Genomic DNA, 19998 nt, shown 5'->3' on the forward strand with positions numbered 1-19998 from the left:
TCAATGCAAATCAGTAAAGTAGCAACACCATGAAAAGTAAACCACGTTATATCGAGGGTTTACTGTAATAGCCAAAGTACGTTGAAATTCGTCCTATAAGCTATGCATTTTTTCCCCAAGCTTTCAAACTTGCGGCTTATGCAATGATGCGGCAAAATTATGCTCAGGAGCGTCCGAGCAGTAAAGGTAAGAGTGAGAGCGGTGGAATATGTGTCGAGGAAGACGCAAGTTAATGTAACTTCGCGCTTTGTGCATGAATAAAACTAGCATGAACAGACCCTCATCATGGACAAGGTGTCAATTGATAGGGGAACGCTAACTACCTTATTGAAAATTCAGTTTAGCTGTAAACGGATATAATGTGGCAGTACGAACTGACAACAAGAATCAGAAATGTTTTAGGCGGATTTCTATGTATCTGTCAGTTTTATCGTGCGTTTTGGAGTAAATATTTTACATGGTTGAATTCCATGGGTTGTCCTTGATGTGACAAAGCCATTTTCACAGACATTCAAAGAAGTTTAAGACGGCCAGGGGACGTAATGGTGCGTTACGCCTGTTTTATAGTTTCTTGGCATCTTGTTTCAAATTGATAGCCATGTTTCTCTGAAGAGTATATTTTGAAACAGTCGTCATATTTTGAACACCAATCGTTTATGCTTTCCAATGATATGTGGCATGACATATTTTAGTGACTGGTGACATCATACAGACACTATATGTTTATCAAAAGTCTGGCGGTCCACCAGTGGAACGTTAAGGTAACGTATACAGTATTATTAAAACTGTTTCAGTGTATCATCTTTCTTTCTAAATATCTCATGTTTCAATGTGGGAACATGCGGCTTATAGTCAGGTGGGGCTTATGTATGTACAACATGTTTTTTCCTTTCGAAATGTACTGGGTGCAGTTTATAATCAGGTGCACGCTATAGTCAAAATTTTACGGTAAACCTTTTGCCACTGAACTTGATTTCCGTTCAGACTGCAAAAGAAATACCAAATTCAGCGATACATTGAAAAAGAGTTTGGTGACAAAACGTTTTTCTGTTTGCCTTCAAGCTGTTTGAAGTATAAATACCTGTAACACACTTTATATCAAGACCCATATTTCGAATGCTACCTGTATAATTTCAACATCCGATGGATTACGGGAGTGGTTATCTGAAAAGGATATTGTTTCCCAGAAATCTGCAGGTAAAATTACGTTTTTGTTCTTATATTCGAGGCTTTATAACAAGAAACGTATTTTTTGTGTGCAAGTAAGCTGAAGAAAAATAAGATCGCCTTTCTCCACTGTAGGCTACTCGAGGTGCGTTTACAGACTGCGGAAGACAGAAAATTCGCGATACATCGAGGTGACAAAATGTTTCTATTTGTAGTTCGGTGCCGTACATTTTGAAATGTACATGCCTTTAACAAATTAAAACTTTATAAAAAGGCTTGTACTTCTAATGTGATTATTTCATAATCCCACAAGTAGCGATACTGTTTTTTTAAAAATTGTCATTAATTGTCACAGTACCCGTGCCCAGTTTTAAAATACAATTCTGAAGGTATTGACAATATTTGTACCCCAACATGTAAAAAAAAAAAAAAAAAAAAACACATTCACACAACAAAAAAAAAGTTTTAAAAACAAGGTTTTGTAACAAGAAATTGCATTTTTTGCAATTCTCTCCGTTGTACCGGAGGTGTATTCAAAGGCTGTATGGAAAGTCGGAAATTCCATGATAGATTCAACAAGTGTCCGTTCTAAAAATGTTTAGTTTTCGTTAATCAATTTAGATTTTTAAACTTGTAATAAAAAAGTATATTTTTTTTCAAACAAGTCCCATATGTCTTTTGTGATTATTTTAAAATCTGATGCCAAGTGATACACAGTTTTATGACGGTCATTAAATATGCTAACACCTGTTCTCAATCATAAGCCAAAACACGACGGTACAGTCGGAACAAACAAAATGATTTATGATTACCTTATTGAATACTTTTATCCCCCCAAAGCGTGCGCGTAAAGTCTTACCCATGTCTGCGTGGAGGACGTGAGGGTTTGTGTGGCGCTCCGCAGCTGCTCCGGTGATGAGATGCGCAGACTTCCCAACGTGTTTTGTTATCAATCCCAACAATGGAGTCCCAGAGCCGTCGGCGATTGCTACAACGATCTTGGAGCAACAATGTCGCCTTTCAATCAGCTCCCAAGGCGGGGTAGGTTGAGGGGCGGTGAGGGGGTCGATAATGAAGAGGCTAATTTTCTCACACACTGGCCCATTATTTACTCAAAGCCACAAAAAAGGGGAACTTTTGTTTCTTTCTAATATTTTACTCGAACTTAGGCCACAAAAGACAACTTAATAATGGCGACAAACCAAAGTGACTCGTTTACATTGCCTGGACTTTTTAGGCTTCGATGGAAATTTAATTCTGGGCATTTTCTGTTGAATTATTTGTAAATGTGCAAGGAATGTATGCACAATCACATACTAATTGTATAATATCAAAGGGGATACGTTTTAGTTACTTATAGTTCCTGTACCGTTCTCGCGTGTTGGCACCATTTTCTTTCAATTACAGTGTAGTATAATTAGGCTTACAGTGAACCCTCGCTATAACGTGGTTCGTTATTCACGGTCTTGCTTCTTCATGGATTTGCATTGCGCATTTTTTCCTGCATTCTGATTGGTTCAACATTGTCTTCTTTTTCAGTTGTCATTGATGATTCAAATTATTATTTGATAGTTCAAAGGTTATTAAAAACTTTTATAAATTACTTTTATCGGTTTACCAAATGCTCAGGCCTGTAAAACGTGTTTTTCATTGGTTTAAGTGTACTAATGGTAATGTTTTTCAACCAGTGCACCACAGCAAATTGCCCAATTTTATATTTACAAAAAAGCATGCCATTGTTCAGTATCTTTACTTTCTTCCAGTGATCATCCAAGTAACTGTAACATTTAGCCATATTAGTAAGTGGCAGCATATTTTTGTTTTCTTTTTAGATACTGTACTAATTATCTGCTCATGAAGTGGTACAGGGAGATAAATATATCTGATGTGTAATTCAATATATTGATGATAGTGATTAAGATTGCACTGCTAAAGATAATACAACTTCAAATAACTCAAATTAAATAAAAATGATTGTACATATTTCTTTTCTGATTTGATCTATTTTCCTTTTTTACAAAATTGATTATATTGAAAAAAATAAGGATGTAGTAAATGTTTGTACCACCTGCAGATACTTTTTCTCATTTTAAATATTATTTTTGTCATTTAAAAAAAAAAAGGTAAAATAATCTTTTGAAATAGGTTGAAATATAGTAAGATGCAATGTAACAGCAATATTGTTCACTCATCATCAATTATCTGCACCGCTTATCCCCAGTAGGGTCATAGGGGTGCTGGAGCCCATCCTAGCAGTGAGCAGGGGACAGCCTGAACTGGTTGCCAGCCAGTCGCAGGGCACACAGAGACAGACGACTCACTCGCTCATTCACACCTAGGGACGATTTGGACCGGCCAATTAACCTGACATGAATGTTTTTCCGAATGTGGGAGGAAACCGGAGTACCTGGAGGAAACCGACACAAGCACGGGGAGAACATGCAAACTCCACACAGGAAGGTTTGATTTGTTGACCTCAGAACTGTGCCACGGTTGCGTTAATCGCCCTCACCTAAATCACTAGCCCATATTATTTGCTGAGACACAGCGACCACAGATGATAGATAAACTGGACTGCATTTATCAAGACCTTTACCAGTCACTGAAGACCTCCTAAGCGATTTACAATACACTTCACACTTTACTTATTCACACATAAGCACTCGCTAACCGATAGTGGACACAGACATGCAAGGCGTCTATATGCATATGGAAGTCATTAGGGGTTCCTCGATATTTAACGCGGAGGAGCCGGGAATTGAACTTGCAACCTCTGTGGTCCCACGACCATTTCTCTACCTCCTGAACTACTGGGTAATAAGGAACATGATAATGTAACCTTTTAAAAAACTAAATTATGGCCCGAATTTTGTTTTTAAATAGTTGTGACAGTCGGTGAGATTTTTTTTAATCAACAAATGTTGTGAAGCACTGTTATAGAGTATTTAGTAAGTATAATAAGTGTAAAAAAATATATATTACTTCACATAATACTTCACATTTTGCCTATCACGGATTTTTTTTTAATGCTATCCTGCGATAAACAAAGGCTTGCCCTAATATTTTTTTAATTCTACCAAGACGAAGATATCCCTTTTAACAAAGACAGACTAAAAATAAACAACGTCTGCATTTTCTCATTCAAAATAATGGTATGAAACAAAGTAGCTTCACGCTCTCAAGCAAAATAATGAAAAAACTGCAAATGAGGGCATTTACCAGCGTCATACCAGCAGCAATGGAGTAAAAAGGCAATTTATTTGTCGGGGTGTGCGATGCGCCAGAAAATGTAACTTTTTTCGAGGGAATACAAATAACACAATGTTGACAACCAACAATAATGTGAATTGCGGGCAAGTTAACATCCATTTTCCAACAGGTCATCCGCACGAAGGTCACCGGGGTGATGGAGCACATCCCGCTCAAGCAATAGACTAAATTGGCATCAAGGTTCAGGACACACGCGGACACACAAACAATAATACATGCATTCCATCTTCAGGAAAATTCCAGACCTTACAATGGACCTGCCATGCATGTTATTAGAATGTTGGAGAGAACCAGGGTGCCGGGAGAAAACTCACTCAGGCAGGTGGAAAACATACTCCACACAGGGATCCAAAAGCTGGAATTGAACTCGGCACCCCTGAATTGTGAAACGGACAAGCAAAATAACTCTGGTAAATTATTAATTTTTCACAATTGTCTTATTTTAAAAAAAATAATTGTTCAGCCATGTCTTAAAGTGACAGTGTGTATTATTTAATGCCTCCCAGTAGTTTAAAAACATCATTAACATAAGGCCAGTATTGATTTAGATAACGCACAAAAATATATGAACTGTTATCTGAAGATGCATTATTCAAAAATACTTCTAGGTAGAAAAATTTGCATTTATTTAACATATGACGAGCCTCACCTAAAGGAAACTGATAAGATTGTTGGCCATCCTGCTGCTATGGGTACCCCCAAAAAACCTTGTGAAATACTAGGACAAGAAACAGAATGTTGCGGTTTAATCACCTTTTTTTTTTTTTTACCGTTTCACTTTTTCATTTTTTTTTTTTCTTTTCGTTTTCTGTTTTTCTTTTCCCCCAATTGTCTTTTTCTTTTTGCTTAATTTTTCCCCTTTTTTCTTTGTCATTCACTTTTTTTTCTCTCCTATTTTCTTTTTTCCTGTGTCCCCTTTTCTTTTTGTTCTTTTTCTTTCCTTTTTCTTTTTTGCTTGTTTTTGCTTTTCCTAATTGTTGCTTTCCTTTTCCCTTCTCGTTTTTCTTTATTTGTGAAAGGCTGGGTAAAACATTGGGAAATGTGCCTTTTTTTGGTCACTTTTAGTCTCCATAGGTTGATGTCTTCCTTGTGCTTTTCAGCACTTGTTCTTGGTTGCACTGCAAAATACAGCAGCATCCAGTGGTCAAATATTACACAGGGTCCCTTTAACGATTATTTGATTAGGCAATTGATCAATTAGTTGTTGTACTTCTATTGGCAATTGACTTGTTGGGACCAATCACTTTTTACTACATGTACTCACCACACACTAATAAATATTGATTAACAGTAAAGCACAATTGAACATGAACAAAACTATTAAAAAAGAAGAAATTCCATGTTATGTCAGCAAGGTCATGGTAGTTATTGTATAAAAGGTTAAACATACTAAATCTTATTAATGTTTAGTCTTTTTTGTAAACTAAAAAACGTTCCCAGTAAAAATGCGCCACTCGAAATGTACTACCATGATATAACATTTAGATTTGGATGATGTTGCTTTTCGTTGGCAGAGCTAAGTAAAATAGAATTGTTATTAAAAAAAGTATTGTTATAATTGCTGTATTTTACCATGGCCCTAATAATCATATGAAACTGTTGAATCGGACCCAAACGTTCCTTCCTTGCAACCATTGCAAACTATTTATAAAAATAGATGCGCTCCTCTTGGCTTTGCAATTTGTTATATGCTGCATCATTGATCTCAGGTGAGCCTCATGAAAGGAGCAAAGTATGCTCTTTTTTTGTACACCCCTTTGCTGCCCTGCGAAAAGACTACAGTAGAACAGGGCTCGCCCTAATTCTTTTTTGGATAACAGTTTGAGGTCCTGCTCTTAATATGAAAGTTTAAAGGAGAGGTCGGGAACACTTTTGACCCAAAGAGTCATAAAAGCAAAAAAGGTTTTATTTTTTTGGGGGGGAGGGGAGAGAGCCACCCCATATATTTTTAGACAGAATTCCATAGAACAGCCCAACCCGCTCTCCGGACAAAAGCTAATTCTTCAGTGCATTTTATTTCACTCTGTGACGTTAGATCATGAAATCAAATCTATGAAATAATAAATATGCCAGAGCCTGTGTCCCATATCAATATAAATATTACCCTTAAAATTGTCTCCCTCCCGCAGTTAAATGTTGAGGCTTTTTTGACTGTCATTTTTGTCCTAAATTATGGTTTCAAATCAAGGTGGTAGCAAAGTTATTTTGTAAAATCGTCAAAAAATACTGCAGTCGAGGCTCCCAACGAATTTACCTTCAGTGCAGACGGCGCTGGGCAAAGGATAAGGAGTGAGTGCTTGCTGTGTCTAGCTCCACCCATTGCTACCCCTCACCCAATCAAATTGCTCTACATTATCTGCTAGAGATTCTGGATAAAAAGTTTGTTTTGGGTTAAAGCTTGTTCTATGGCTTTCCGTAATATAGTGTCTCAACAATGAACATGAATTGTTTAATGTGCTTTATACAAAGGATTATTTAGCGATTAACAGCCTCAACCTGGTCTGTTGGTGTGACACTTTGACTCTAAACCAGGGGCGTCAAACTCATGTTAACTCAGGGGGCCACACGATAGAACAAACATTCTGTCGGGGGCCGGACTAGTAGATTAAAGATAAAGAAAAAGAGATAAAAAAAATAAGAGAAAGAGGGAGGGAAAAGGACAGAGGGCGGGACAAAGAAAGAAAAAGAGGGAGGGGAAGAGAGCGTGAGAAACAAAAGATAAAAAGTCATGAGATAGGGGGAAAAGAAAGGGAGAGGAAGAAAGAAATCCAAAGAGAAATAGAAAGACAGAAGGGGAGAACAGAGAAAAGAAAGCACTAAGGTCATGAAGAGAGAAAGAGAAAAGAGAGAAAAGGAAAAAATGAAGTTGGAGCAAAAGAGGTTAAAAGACACGGAGAGATAAAGAGACAAAGAGCAACAAAGGAAGAGAAAAAGAGACACAGAGAGAGAGAGAGGGAGAGAGAGAGAGAGAGAAACTAATACAAGTACAATGTCTTTGTGAGAGGCACCTGGCTTTGGCAACATCAAGTTGACATATTTCAACCTGCAGCTTGTTTTTCTCTTGCGCTTCTCTTATTGTCCTCTCGCGGGCCGGATTCAATGCCTTAGCGGGCCTGATCTGGCCCGCAGGCCGCCTGTTTGACACCTGTGCTCTAAACTGTAGTTAAAATTGTGTCCTATATATACTGGACCAAACGCTTAGATCATTAGCCATGTTTTGGCTTTGAATTTGAAACTATTGGTTCTCCATGAAGCAAATAATTGATAAATTGCACAAGTTTTAGTTTATCTCCAAGCCATATGTACCCAGGAAAAGAGCCATATATCACTCGTGAGCCTTAGATTCCCGACCCCATGTTTGAAGTGACTGTGTATTGATAAGAGCCAAATAGTGATAACAAAAAAGAAGAATTAACTACAAAAAATAGATATATTGATTCAGCCCATATGTATGTTGGGGTCTTCAATTATCTGTTTCAAGGTTAATAATAATAACTAATGTGCTTCAGGAGACAAAATCTAATTACAATGGGAATATGTGGTCATGGATGCATATGATATTTATTAGGATGTTGTATTAACTATATTGAGCGATACTCCTTTTTGGTGGTCAGAAGTTAGGACAGATTAACCGCAGGTCCAAATTGACTTGAATTTCTAAAACAAAATTAGTGTTCAAGAATAAGCAAAAATTCATGAACTATGCATATTTTAAAATACTTATTTTACATAACATGAGATAATTCTCCGCCACTTTACCCCAAAATCCAACTCCTTTTTTTCTTTGGTTTTAATTTCTTTTTCATTTATTCCTTTCTTTTCCTTCTTTAAATGTATTTTTTCTTTTATGTCCCCTGATTTTTTTACCTTTTTTTATTTCTTTCCCTTTTTTTCCCTTTTTCTCTTCTATTTTTATGTATTTCCCTCCCTTTTTCTTTTTCCCCCTTTTTAAAAATGTATTTCTTCTTTCTTTGTGAGAGGCCCGGGCGATAAATGAGATGCAAAACGGTGCTTTTTGGTCACTTTGAGTCTCTGTAGTTTGTGTTCTTCCTTGTATTCGTAGTGTTCTCTTTTTTTAATTGTATGTCAAGATTTAGAGGTCAAATAATACACAATGTCCCTTTCATGTAAGTGCAGCACAAGCAAATTATGGATTAATTTTTAAATTATTGATTGATTTTCATGTAAATTCGTGATCTTTACACGTTTTATTTTTAGATCTTCTGTAGCATTATTTATACACACACATATATATATGTATATATATATGTGTGTATGTATGTATGTATGTATGTATGTATGTATGTATGTGTGTTTGAGAAGAGAGGAACGTCTTTATGAGAGTGTTTCTTGTGGAAAACCCAATTTGGCCCAACCTCATCCGGACCCTAGCTCCGGCGGGAAATGAGTTTGAGACCCCTGGAATACAAAGTTTGATCCCGATTGTCACCGCCAGGGGGCAGTTTTCCTCTGCCTCAACCTCTCTCAAATCTCATCACTGTACCGTTATCCTGTGCATCTCTTTAACATCAAATAATCTGCTGTTAAAAAAACCCCCATTAGCAATCATCAGCAAGCATACGATGCATTTTCTTCCTAAACGTGTCTTAATGTATGCCCCACATGAGTTTGTTTAATGTAATATATAATATTACTAATGGTGGATATGTGATGTTGTCGCGGAGCTTTTTATTTCCTTTGCAAATTAATCTACTTACTCTTGCAGTGCAGCCCCATTAGATAATTTATTTTGGAGCTAGCAGCCACAAAATCCTCAGAGAGACAGCCATGTTATACAAGGCTTGCTCTCCTCTAACCAGGCTGTTACATCATGTTTTACTACCTCTCATTTGAGATCTTTTTCACCCACTCTTTTTGCCCCATGGGTGTGAATTTATTACTGCTGCCTTAAAGGGAAATTAGTGAGCAAGACTGGGCAAATACCTCCCTACTGAATAAGATATAAAAGTCTATACACCCCCATATAAATGTCATGTTTTGTGATCATTTTGACCATTCGTCATAATAATTACATGGAAAAAATATGGTTTTGTCTACTAACTGCTTTGTTGTTCATTTGCTTCTCAGGCTGCCACCATCACGACACAAATAAACTCATTTTGGATGACCTAACTTTGATAAATGAATGGGCAAAATTTTGCTTTAATTTATTTTTGACTCATCTGTTTTTGAGTGTATCAGGTTTTTATAAAACTGCTTGAGTCTTGGACGATAAAGAAGGGGATGAAATGCTCTTCAGTCCTAGGTGTAATTTACTGTCTTGTTCTGGTGGAAAAATTTTTTGGCCTGGTGAGGGATGAGTGCTGTACTTGCCCAAGACACACCACAGGAATGGTGACCCTATGGGGACCCTATTACCCATGTGGTTAAAGGATCCAAACAGCCACCCACCACTTTCAAAACAGTTCAATAATGACAAATACACATAAAATGTATATTCCCTTTTTTCTATTGGATACCAAAAAAGCAAAAAATCAAAACAAAACGGAAAGGAGGGTGTAATAAAATTGACATAAAAGTGGATTTACTCATTTTTTTTAACTTCCATTTAGGGTTATTTTAACAGTATATCAAGCTGCTTCATTCTAGGCACGTACATTTGTGAAACAATTACATTGCCATTTTTTGTGTGCAATTTTTTTATTATTGTATTTTACAAACAAATGGGTAAAAAATACTGACCTTGCTTTTCCAGTTATTCATTTTAAGTGGAATAAACTAAACCCAAACTCAATTGTTTGGTTTCATCATTTGAATCAATTAAATGTTAGCTTATTAAATGCGAGCTTAGTTTTGAACCTTCAGCTTTTATATTATATTTTCTAATCCATCTTTTGTCTTGGGAGGTAAAAATGAGAATGACAGTAGCATGGGGAGATGTCAAATATGTTCTGCTGTCTTCAATGTAATTTGACATACTGGACATTCATAAAATTCTGGTGAAAATTTAAAAATAAATTAACATGTGGATTTAATCTGGCGGTTTAAGTTCCTTGAAAGAAACAACCAATAGTTTAGTAAAACGGACACAAGGGTTTGATTAACTCCTTTAATCACAGACAAAAACATAGCCCGCAATCTCAGGTAAAAAGGGGAAACGTGCAGGTTTTTCTTTAGTGTAATTTTGTACTTCGAAACTTACTGAACTGATTTTTTTTAATATAAATCCTGATATTTGTATCAAATGAACCCAAACCGAATTGAGTTGTTTTGTTGGTTTCTAATTTGTGCCACCTTTATAGCTAGCATAACCCTGAAAATTGGTTTGGATTATGTTGCAAAGCCCTTTTGACCACATTACGGTTGTTTTTTCCACTGAACAATTTTTTTGATTTCATACTTCGATAGTACCTAGGCAAGTGGCATGATTTCCTTGAACTGTGCTCTGTCAGTTTTTCAAAAAGAAAACCTTTGGATTAAATTTAGCCTTTGGTTGCAATCCAAGTCTTTGGTAGAGAATAAAGCGTAGACCTCGCCTTGTTCTTCCTCTGGGCTGCCTTTTTCAGGACCTCCTGGACTTGTTTTGAGGCTTCCTCTCTGCGGACTTTCACTCCTTCCGCGAAGGAGGCATTTACATTCGATTGCATCTTCTTTAAGCGCCCAAGTACTTAACGAGCCATCCTGATGAGGCTTCAAATAATATCAGCTGTCCTTTACATAATTTGGGGTAAATTGTGTTAAACATTTACTGTATTTTGCAGTCCCCCCAAATAATCTTTGGCGATATATTTTTCATACACTAAGACACAGTGAATAATGAAACACATTAAACTGAGATCACGCAATGATTGATCAGTTGATAAGTATCGTTGACCATAATGTCAATACATTGCATGCAATGGAAAGTGAACCAGAGTAGTAGTGGTGAGAGCACCGCCATTTTCCACTAGAAAACTAGGTACGGTTGACATGTAAAAAGGAAATACAGCTTATCTAATTATCACACTCCCAAGAATACTGATTTGCATAGTGCTATCTAATTGGCTAAACAGTCTCTCCACTTCTTTCATTGTGCGTAATTACATTTCGGTTCAATAAGTATATGTACGTAAAAAAGTTTGTATAGTATTTTGATGAAAGACTCCGTTTCCTCCATTTCCTTACATTGTTTGGCGAAGAAGCAGAGAGAATGTTTAGCCTACCAGAATGCTCTATGCAAATACCAGGAACACTGTTTTGCATGGTGCATTCTGATAGGTTAAACAGTCTCGCCACACTTTAACCTGTTTGTCAATAACTTCCCGGTTCAATATGTGAATGCACGTAAAAGAGCTTGTGTAATATTTTGTTTGTTGAGCCTTACAGTCTGGAAAATACAGAATTACTATTACGGTACATGTCTTTTTTCTCAATTTTTGTGAAAAAAAAAATGCTCTTCCACTACATGTCAGAAACTACACAATTAACCTGCCTGTGTACTTTTTTTGTGCCTGGAGATGTTTTTCAAACATAAATATTTGCCTTGGCTCAATCAAGCTTGGTAAACACGGCTTTATATTGAAACGCTTTTTGCATTTTCCCTGTTGACAGGAGCTGTCAGAAAACTCAAGCAGTCACATTATTAAAACAAGAGCAGCCTTTGAGGAGTATTTGACTCCCATGCTGGATTATTTCCTCCCTGACGGCATGCAAATGAAGGTTACACGTGTTGTCTGCTTTATTCCGGCGCTCATTTAAGACAAGTTTGTCTTGTTGAGCAATCTCATTCTCATCAAAGTGCCCTTCCTGGCTGTGTTGTTGATTTCTTCCCACAGGCTTTGAGGTACTGTGCAGCTGTTGACGGTGAGCTAGCAGACGGGCGCCGGCAACACGCCCTGGTGCTCAAACGGTGTCAGAAGCCGTTTGAACTGAAAACGTCGCACAACCCCTTCCAGGTGGGTGCTTTGTCCAATTTGGCTGCATCCGCTGTGCTGTCATTCATACTGCTGCAAAATTGAGGTGCTTTCCATACTCGATTATCCACAATGAAGGGATGATGCTCTCCTAATTGTTGCCCCAAAGCAAACGCTGAACAAATGAAAATGTGGTGTCTGTGTACTCATGATAAATGGTTCTTTTGATAATCCACATGCTGGGTAGCCGTTTATTATGAACAAATTGTGTTATTTTAAAATCGAGTTTAATGCTATCATTCATCAAGTTGTGTTGATAATTAGTTGTTTTGACACCTCAGGAACATGGTATAGTTTATTTTGAACAGATTCTGTTGTTTCAATTCACAGACAGTTTGTTGATTTTTAACTACTGGTTTGGGTTGAGAATTCTTTTTGTTTCCTATTATTCTATTCTTATCATTATTATTATTACTATTATTGGTATCCAAATAATGTTAGTGAGCAGAGGTCTTAGACAGTCAATAGTTGGGTCAAGCTTGTTTTTATTATTATAACTATTATCATGACTGTTATTTTGTTATTGTTGTTATTATCATCATCAACTATATGACTGTTCTCATCGTTATTGTTGAACTCTGTTATTGTTATTATATTGCTGTCACCATTTTATAATGCAAATTCATTACAATCTAGATCCTTATTTATAAACAAAACATTGAGGTGAATAAATATGTTGGTGATGATGCTGAAAACTAAACAAAAAGGAAATGGAGATACAATCACATTCAGTTGTCACCATGAGCACCAAAAATATATTTAGTTACTATGGTAGATACTTATAATATAGTCTGCTGAAAATTTAAAGAGACAGCAATGATGAAGGTGAAAATGGTGATGGTGATGATAATGATGATGATAATGAAATGACTTTGCATCTCTCAGAAGACAAAATACTGAAAAGAGGGTGGGGCCAAATAAGCATATATTTTACCCACTGCCCCCTATCTATTGTTACCTTTTTTATTTGATTTTTTTTTGTTATGCATTCTGTATAGCTCGAACCATTAAAGAAAAATTAATATAGTTTATGATTTTTTTCTTCTTATTATTATTATTAGTTCCCTATTGTCTCGTAGTAATAACCTATGTAAATGTAAATCTGCGAGGTGTTTGTTACATGTAAATACACATGAGAGATGGCTGTGTGACACAATTATTAAGGTTGAATCGGGTAGGATTAGATGAGCATATGTTTTTTCTTATTCTTTTTTGACATGTTACATTAACATTGTTTTGTTTTTTGACTTGTTTTGTTTATGTTTTTCGCATGTTTGAAATACACTTTTATTAATTCATTATGAACTCACTTAGTGTCTATGTATTGAGAGCATATTTGTGTGATATACGTGTTTGATGTATGCATAGTCATATCAGGAGGCTTCTCCTGCTCATGATAACCATGGAAACCAGTGCTATCTGTTTCATGTGGAGGAGCAAACTCCAACCCAGAAAAACAGTCTGGAGAGGGATGGGCACTGCCAGGCTTTACTTGCCTAAAACACACTACACGATGGACCACAACAACTCACTCTTTATACTGGCACGGTCGTCTCCCGGGTCAAAAAGGGCCACACCAGGTCGGAAGTGATAAGTGTGTGACTGGTAGAGAGACACCTAGATTTGGTGGTAGGAACACCTTTACCCCCTGCCTCATGGAGTATCCGCACCTTGAACCACCAAGGAAACTTGAAACAACTATGAGATGGAAAGATACTCTTGAGACCTTTTCGGATCTATGTGAGACCAGTTTTCAAAAAATTTGCAGAGATGACAACGGATGAGGGCCATGTTTTCTACTATAGTGGAGAAGCTAACACATGTATGGTGTGGAATTTTTGTTGCACAAAAACATCAAGGCCTCTGTATTAGGATGTTGCCCTATCTCAAGTAGGCTGATCACAATATGCCTGAGTGCCTTGTTGTTCAACATTACAGTCATCCAGGCCTATGCACTAACCTTAAAACATAGTGACGAAGAAACGGAAGACTTTTATGCTCAGGTTCAAGACATCATCGGCAAAGCACCAAAGAAAATAACCACCCCGCAAGGCGGCTGGAACGCCCAAATCGGTATAAATGCTCATGAAGACAGGAAGAAAACATGTGGAACAAGCTCTAACCTACAGACCAATAATAGAGTTTAATGGGCTCTTGAACTAGCTGGCTACAATGACTTGGTGGTGGCAAACACTCTTGGCAACAACAAGAACTCCAGAAAATGGACATGGCACCCCCTGGATGAAATCCACCACAGACTGATGGACTACATCATGATTTCACAATATTTCAAAAGTGGTAACAAGACAGCAAGCAAACGCATATATCCAGGAGCCGAGGTGGGAAGCAATCTCAACTTGGTCATGAAAAACTTTCACGTTCGCCTCCAGAAGGTCAAGAAGTCACAGAACCCACAAATCGAGTTTGACCTCGAGCGACTGAAAGACCCACAGGGGGTCGAAAGCTTCCAGGGCTTTATCGGCAGGAAGTTTGCTCCTTTTCGCCTTGGACGAAGTGGTCAAAACCCTGACCAAAAAATTTTAAAGACAATGACTCAAGCAGAAAAATAAAATGTAGGAAAACATCGGAAGAAGATAAAGCCGTGGGTTACAAAATCATTTCTCCAACAGTGCGACACAGGACAAGAACAAAAGAAGAAAAGTAACAGCTCTGGAGGAGCCGCCAAGTTTGGAGCAGCCAAATAGAGAATTAGAAAAAGATAAGAAGCAAAGAAGAAATGGATCGAAGACCAATGCTGGGAGTTTGAAGAGTGCCTCAACAAGAACAATTCGAAGAAAGCCTTCCATATTATAAAAGACCTCACACAAACAAAGGCAAAAAGTCAGCAGCATTTAGGATGAGGCAGAGAATCAGCTAACTGAAGAAAAAGAGATTATGCAAACTCTACTACCACCCGACACAGAGAGACCCTGAGAACCTACAGAATTTTGGCCAAGGGGAAAGTGATGACTTCCTTATCCTCAGAGATGAAGTAGAGGCAAGAATGGAACGTGTGAAAGAATTGACAAAATCCTATCACGACTCATACGAAGTGGTGATGAGAAAACTATAGACATCTTGACAAAGATTTGCAGAAAGATCTGGCAAACAGGCTAGTGGCCACCTGCATGGACAAACTCGCTAGTAATTATGCTGTCTCAGAAAGGAAACCTTCAACTATGCTCCAACTACAGAACCATCAGTTCATGCAAGTAAAGTTATGCTAAAGATCATACTGAGCAGACTGAGACCACAGGCCTAAAATATCCTAGCTGAAGAACAAGCAGGTTTCAGGGAGGGAAGGAGCACCACAGAACAGATTTTTAATCTGTACATCATTTGTGAGAAGTTTCAACAACACAAGTGAAACTTCTATTACGTTTTTGTTGATTTCAAGAAGACATTTGTGTATGGCAAGCTGCTTTATGGGCCACCATGCGATAGTACAACATGGGCCAAAAATGAGTCCAGACCATTAAACAACTGTATGCTAATACCATCAGTTCATTACTAATCAATGGTACCATTGGAGCGTTGTTTCAATAGACTGTCGGTGTGAGAGGCTGCAGTTTATCTCCTACTTTATCTAACATCAGACTCATGTAAGCGCTGGTTACTTCCATTTACCTCTACGCTTGCCATAGACATGGACTTTTGCAGCAAAACTGGATAAGAAAATCCAGGTCACGTAGATGCAATGCTACAGGAAACTTCTAGGCATCAGCAACTTAGCCCGTGTAAAAAAACGAAACGGTGCGCAACACCATCAGAGGGCACACTGGACCCTACAAAGAACTGTTGTCCACAGTGCGCAGACGCAAATTTAAGTTGTATGATTACATCACAAGATCATCAGGACTGGCCAAGATAATTCTCTAGAGCACAGTCCGAGAGGGTAGGAGGAGAGGAAGACTGAAAAAGAACTGGGCAGACAACATTAAGAAATCGATTTGTCAACTTTGCCACGACCCAAAAACAGGCCAGGAACAGTCAACAGCAGAAAAAGCTGTCCAGAGTTGCGTCCTAATTGGTGCTATGACAACCCATGCGGTCAAGGGATCTGTTACAAAAAGGAAACCAGCTCTAAAGGATGTGGGAATGAAAGCACACCTACAGGAATTACCAATACTGACAGTGATGTAAACAGTGCATGATATTCAAAATAATGAGCAACAGCAACTCAAAATAATGAACATCAGTGTTCAATAGGAGACCAAATAACAAACAACCCATGCATCCCGAGCAATCTTTTTTGCATTTGCCCGATAGTAAAAAACAATAGAAACAACAACAAAAACACATTTTTCATTGAAAGCAAGCAGGATAAAAAATGGAACAAAAATGATTTGGTTTTTATTTTGCTAACCCATTTCCTGAATAGCTAAAGTTTTTTGAGCAAATCTCTAAAATAAGTCATTTACTAACTTTTCTCTCTCGCTTAGTTTATGCAGTTTCCAGGCAGTAAGTATATACTCAATTTGAATATTAGGTAGGGAAATCAATTCAAGAAACACCTGAAACTTGCATAAACACCCCAAAGTTGGGTATTTCCTCTGCACGTTAAATGGGAATGTGACCATTGACCCGTGGCTTGGGCAAATACGGTGTTTGTTTTTCTTGTGTACGCCAACTGCATCTAAAGTCTTAGCTGTTTCTCTCCAACTGTTTATAACTTTCCAGTGACAATTTTGAAAACTAAGATGACATGTTTAGAGGTAGAGGATGTCAAATGCGTCATATAATCATCGGAGCTCTACCGGGTAAAATAAGATGTTCACCTTCCATAACAACATCTTTGAGGTGGAAGCCAGATATTTATCATTCTCTGAGGCTCAGCCTTAAAAAGCAAACATTCAAAGTGGAGGATCTTGAAAGCTGCTGTCCATCAAAATAAAAAAACACCTGACAGGTGGGGTTCGTTCAGTAATCCACAATCGTGTTATTTTGATGCACTGCTGTGGTTTTATTGCAAATAATTGGCACCGTCTTTGTACTTAAAAGTGATTATATTGCTGCTAGGTAATAATTGGAAAAACTCTAACTAATTTATGTTGCCATTGTGGATGTTGTTTTCTGTGCTCAGGAAAGCTATCAAGGCTAAAAGGTTTCTTGGGTCACAGACAGACCGGAGATCCGAAAAGAGGTCCGAGATAAAAGGTTAATAATTACTATATTTTACATGGACTATTCTACTTGCTGAAGTACTGAAGTGGCCACCTGCAATAGCTGATTCTTTTAGATAATTTGGTTGGTTTAAGAAAGCCGTAACGTTTTATTGATGGGATAAGAAGAAAGATTATGCACGTAAACTATCTTGTCTTTTTCATTTAGTTTCAATCCCTAGCTAATATCTTCTCTTTTTTTCTTTCTACTTTGGGCGGAATTGTTTTTCTTTCAAAATGATCACTATAGATGTATCTGTTTAAAGCATTATTACTAGGGATTTTCAACAATACTTTTTTCAGACCCTACCACTACTACACACACACATTAAAACACATAATAATATTATTTCAGAAACAACTTTTGACTTGAACAGTTTTCTTTAAACCACACAAAATTATTGTAAATGTATTATACTTTCTATTTCTAGCTTCTGAAACAACTAATAGAAGGCAGCCGACACTGTTATCGGCAATCACTGCAAGTACCAATACAATAAAAATCACCCAATTTCTTTCAATATTGCATCATTCAAGACCGACAGTTATTTGCAACCCTTTAGATTGTTGGATAAATTGTAAATATAAAAAAAAGAGGGAATTGGCAAATAGTGTAGGAATAAATTAGATAAATTAACGACCTCTCCCCAAAGTATTAATTTATTGATGAACTCAAATGAAACACCCAGTGTTTTACTTAAACACTGGTCAATGCTAGTGCAATTTTCCATCTTGTGTTGCAAGAAGTTACATTTTTACCACATTAAAAACCCTGAAAGCCAATCAAACCATTAGAGTCACTGTGGGTAACTAACGCAATTAGGAAGGACACATGCTAAGAAGGGCAAAAAAATACTGACGGTCCAAATTGCAGTTTTTTGTTTGTTGTGCCACATTCCTCTCTTTTCCACTGTCATATTGTTACCATGGTGCCATGTCACCCTATTTACATGAATGACTCAGATATCGCATTTTAACATCATACTGAATTTTCTCACACAGTATTGTCAACCCACTGGGATGGCGCGGATTGATGTTTGTGATCAGAGAAACCTGCAAAAAGGCCCCGGTACCGTCGTGTACGATAACGCGTCTCTTGGAGAAAAGCTACTTCACGATCCATCTGCTGCTATGTGGCGTCCAATTTCCCCGTGTCATATCCCTGAGTCATAAACTGCTCGGTATCTGGAAAGACTTAGCGAGTCAGACAAAATAGCTAGGTTCTTTTTCGTTCCACGCTCTGTCTGGAAGGCCCGCAAACCAGCTGGGAGAAATATGTGTTATTTTCCCCCCCACCCCCTTTCAAAGAAATACCTCGTGTATTCCATTTTTCTCCTGATTTAACATCCTTTGTTTTATTTCAGCCTGAGCGAGTAACTGAGTTTTCCTTAGGTCGAGATAAGGTTTCAACTTCATGCCTCGGTGCTGGATTCTATTTTAAAGCTGACGTGTGTATAATGAAGGAAATGGGGCGTCCTACCAACTTACGGCCGCACAATTACTTTCGCCAAACTCTTTAACCTCACCCCTGCAACTCATTTGTTTCTGTGAAGTTTACACCCATTTGCTGCTTTCGATGGCTTCATATGTCAAAATGAAATTTTACAGAAAGTGAGCTGCCACTGAGTTATCACAGCACAGGGATTCTCACTCGTGTTTACGAGATGCCACGAGACGTTGATTTTCGTGCCGTTCCTTCCAACTTGAGTCCTTACTGACCGGAATTATTACAGCCCAGGAAATTGATTATTTTTCTGAGTTTACATTAGTTTTGAGTTTTTAATTTAGTCTCAATACTAGTCTAATTTCACAATTTTATTTAGTTAAATTTTTGTGTTCTTTAAGACCAGCATTTTATTCTTAATTTCATTCCAAGTAGACATTTCTCTAGTTTTGTGTAAACAAATATCCTTGTAGTCTTTTAGATTATTTGTATTAGGATTGAACATTTCCATCTGATTTGAATTTCTTTGAGAAAAATAATATATCAATAAATCCACATACTGTATCATCATTTTTGTCTTTAATAGCTCAATAAAATGCTCACAGATTTCAGCACTAGTTTTGTTTATTAAAAGTGCGCTTAGTTTAGTGGTCTCTATGTGAAAAGTGCCTGTTTACAAAATATTTGTGTTTAGCTTTTGCCAACAAAATGAACACTACATGCTACCCAACTGAGTTAGACGCCATATATATAGAGAGAGAGAGAGAGAGAGAGAGAGAGAGAGAGAGAGAGAGAGAGAGAGAGAGAGAGAGAGAGAGAGAGAGAGAGAGAGAGAGAGAGAGAGAGAGAGAGAGAGAGAGAGAGAGAGAGAGAGAGATTTTCCTGCTTGTTCAATGACAGCATTGATAAGGTAAATTTTTTTATCCGGTTAATTGTGTTTACTTCCTTTGACAGGTGGGTTAGTCTGTTTTTGTTCACAATGAAAAAATATGTTGTTATAAAGTGGTGCAAAACATGCACAAGAGAAACAAATAAACAGGAA

The 19998-nt window shown here is 37.4% G+C and overlaps 1 protein-coding gene and 1 long non-coding RNA gene across 3 annotated transcripts in view; one reads left to right on the forward strand and one right to left on the reverse strand.

The window, feature by feature from the left end:
- The window catches only part of plp1a (proteolipid protein 1a), a 25983-nt gene extending 23428 nt beyond the window's left edge, over positions 1-2555 (reverse strand). Inside the window, exon 1 of one of the 2 annotated variants that reach the window (XM_088343409.1) lies at positions 2027-2554. In XM_088343409.1, the coding sequence (XP_088199535.1) occupies positions 2027-2030 (4 nt within the window). In that variant the 5' untranslated portion in view covers positions 2031-2554. Of the gene's footprint in view, positions 1-2026 lie in introns of both variants that reach the window. The other variant, XM_088343411.1, reaches the window with a different exon arrangement.
- LOC148359963 (uncharacterized) lies at positions 1998-19517 on the forward strand. The gene is made up of 7 exons (XR_015851262.1): positions 1998-2208; positions 4547-4617; positions 4714-4847; positions 11989-12096; positions 12213-12332; positions 17434-17507; positions 18515-19517. It is a non-coding gene; the product is annotated as an uncharacterized LOC148359963 (long non-coding RNA).
- The last annotated feature ends 481 nt before the right edge of the window (positions 19518-19998 follow it).

The sequence above is a fragment of the Urocampus carinirostris genome, chromosome 9 (assembly GCF_059441175.1).
Source record: "Urocampus carinirostris isolate Australia breed hairy pipefish chromosome 9, RoL_Ucar_1.0, whole genome shotgun sequence".
Lineage (NCBI taxonomy): Eukaryota > Metazoa > Chordata > Actinopteri > Syngnathiformes > Syngnathidae > Urocampus > Urocampus carinirostris.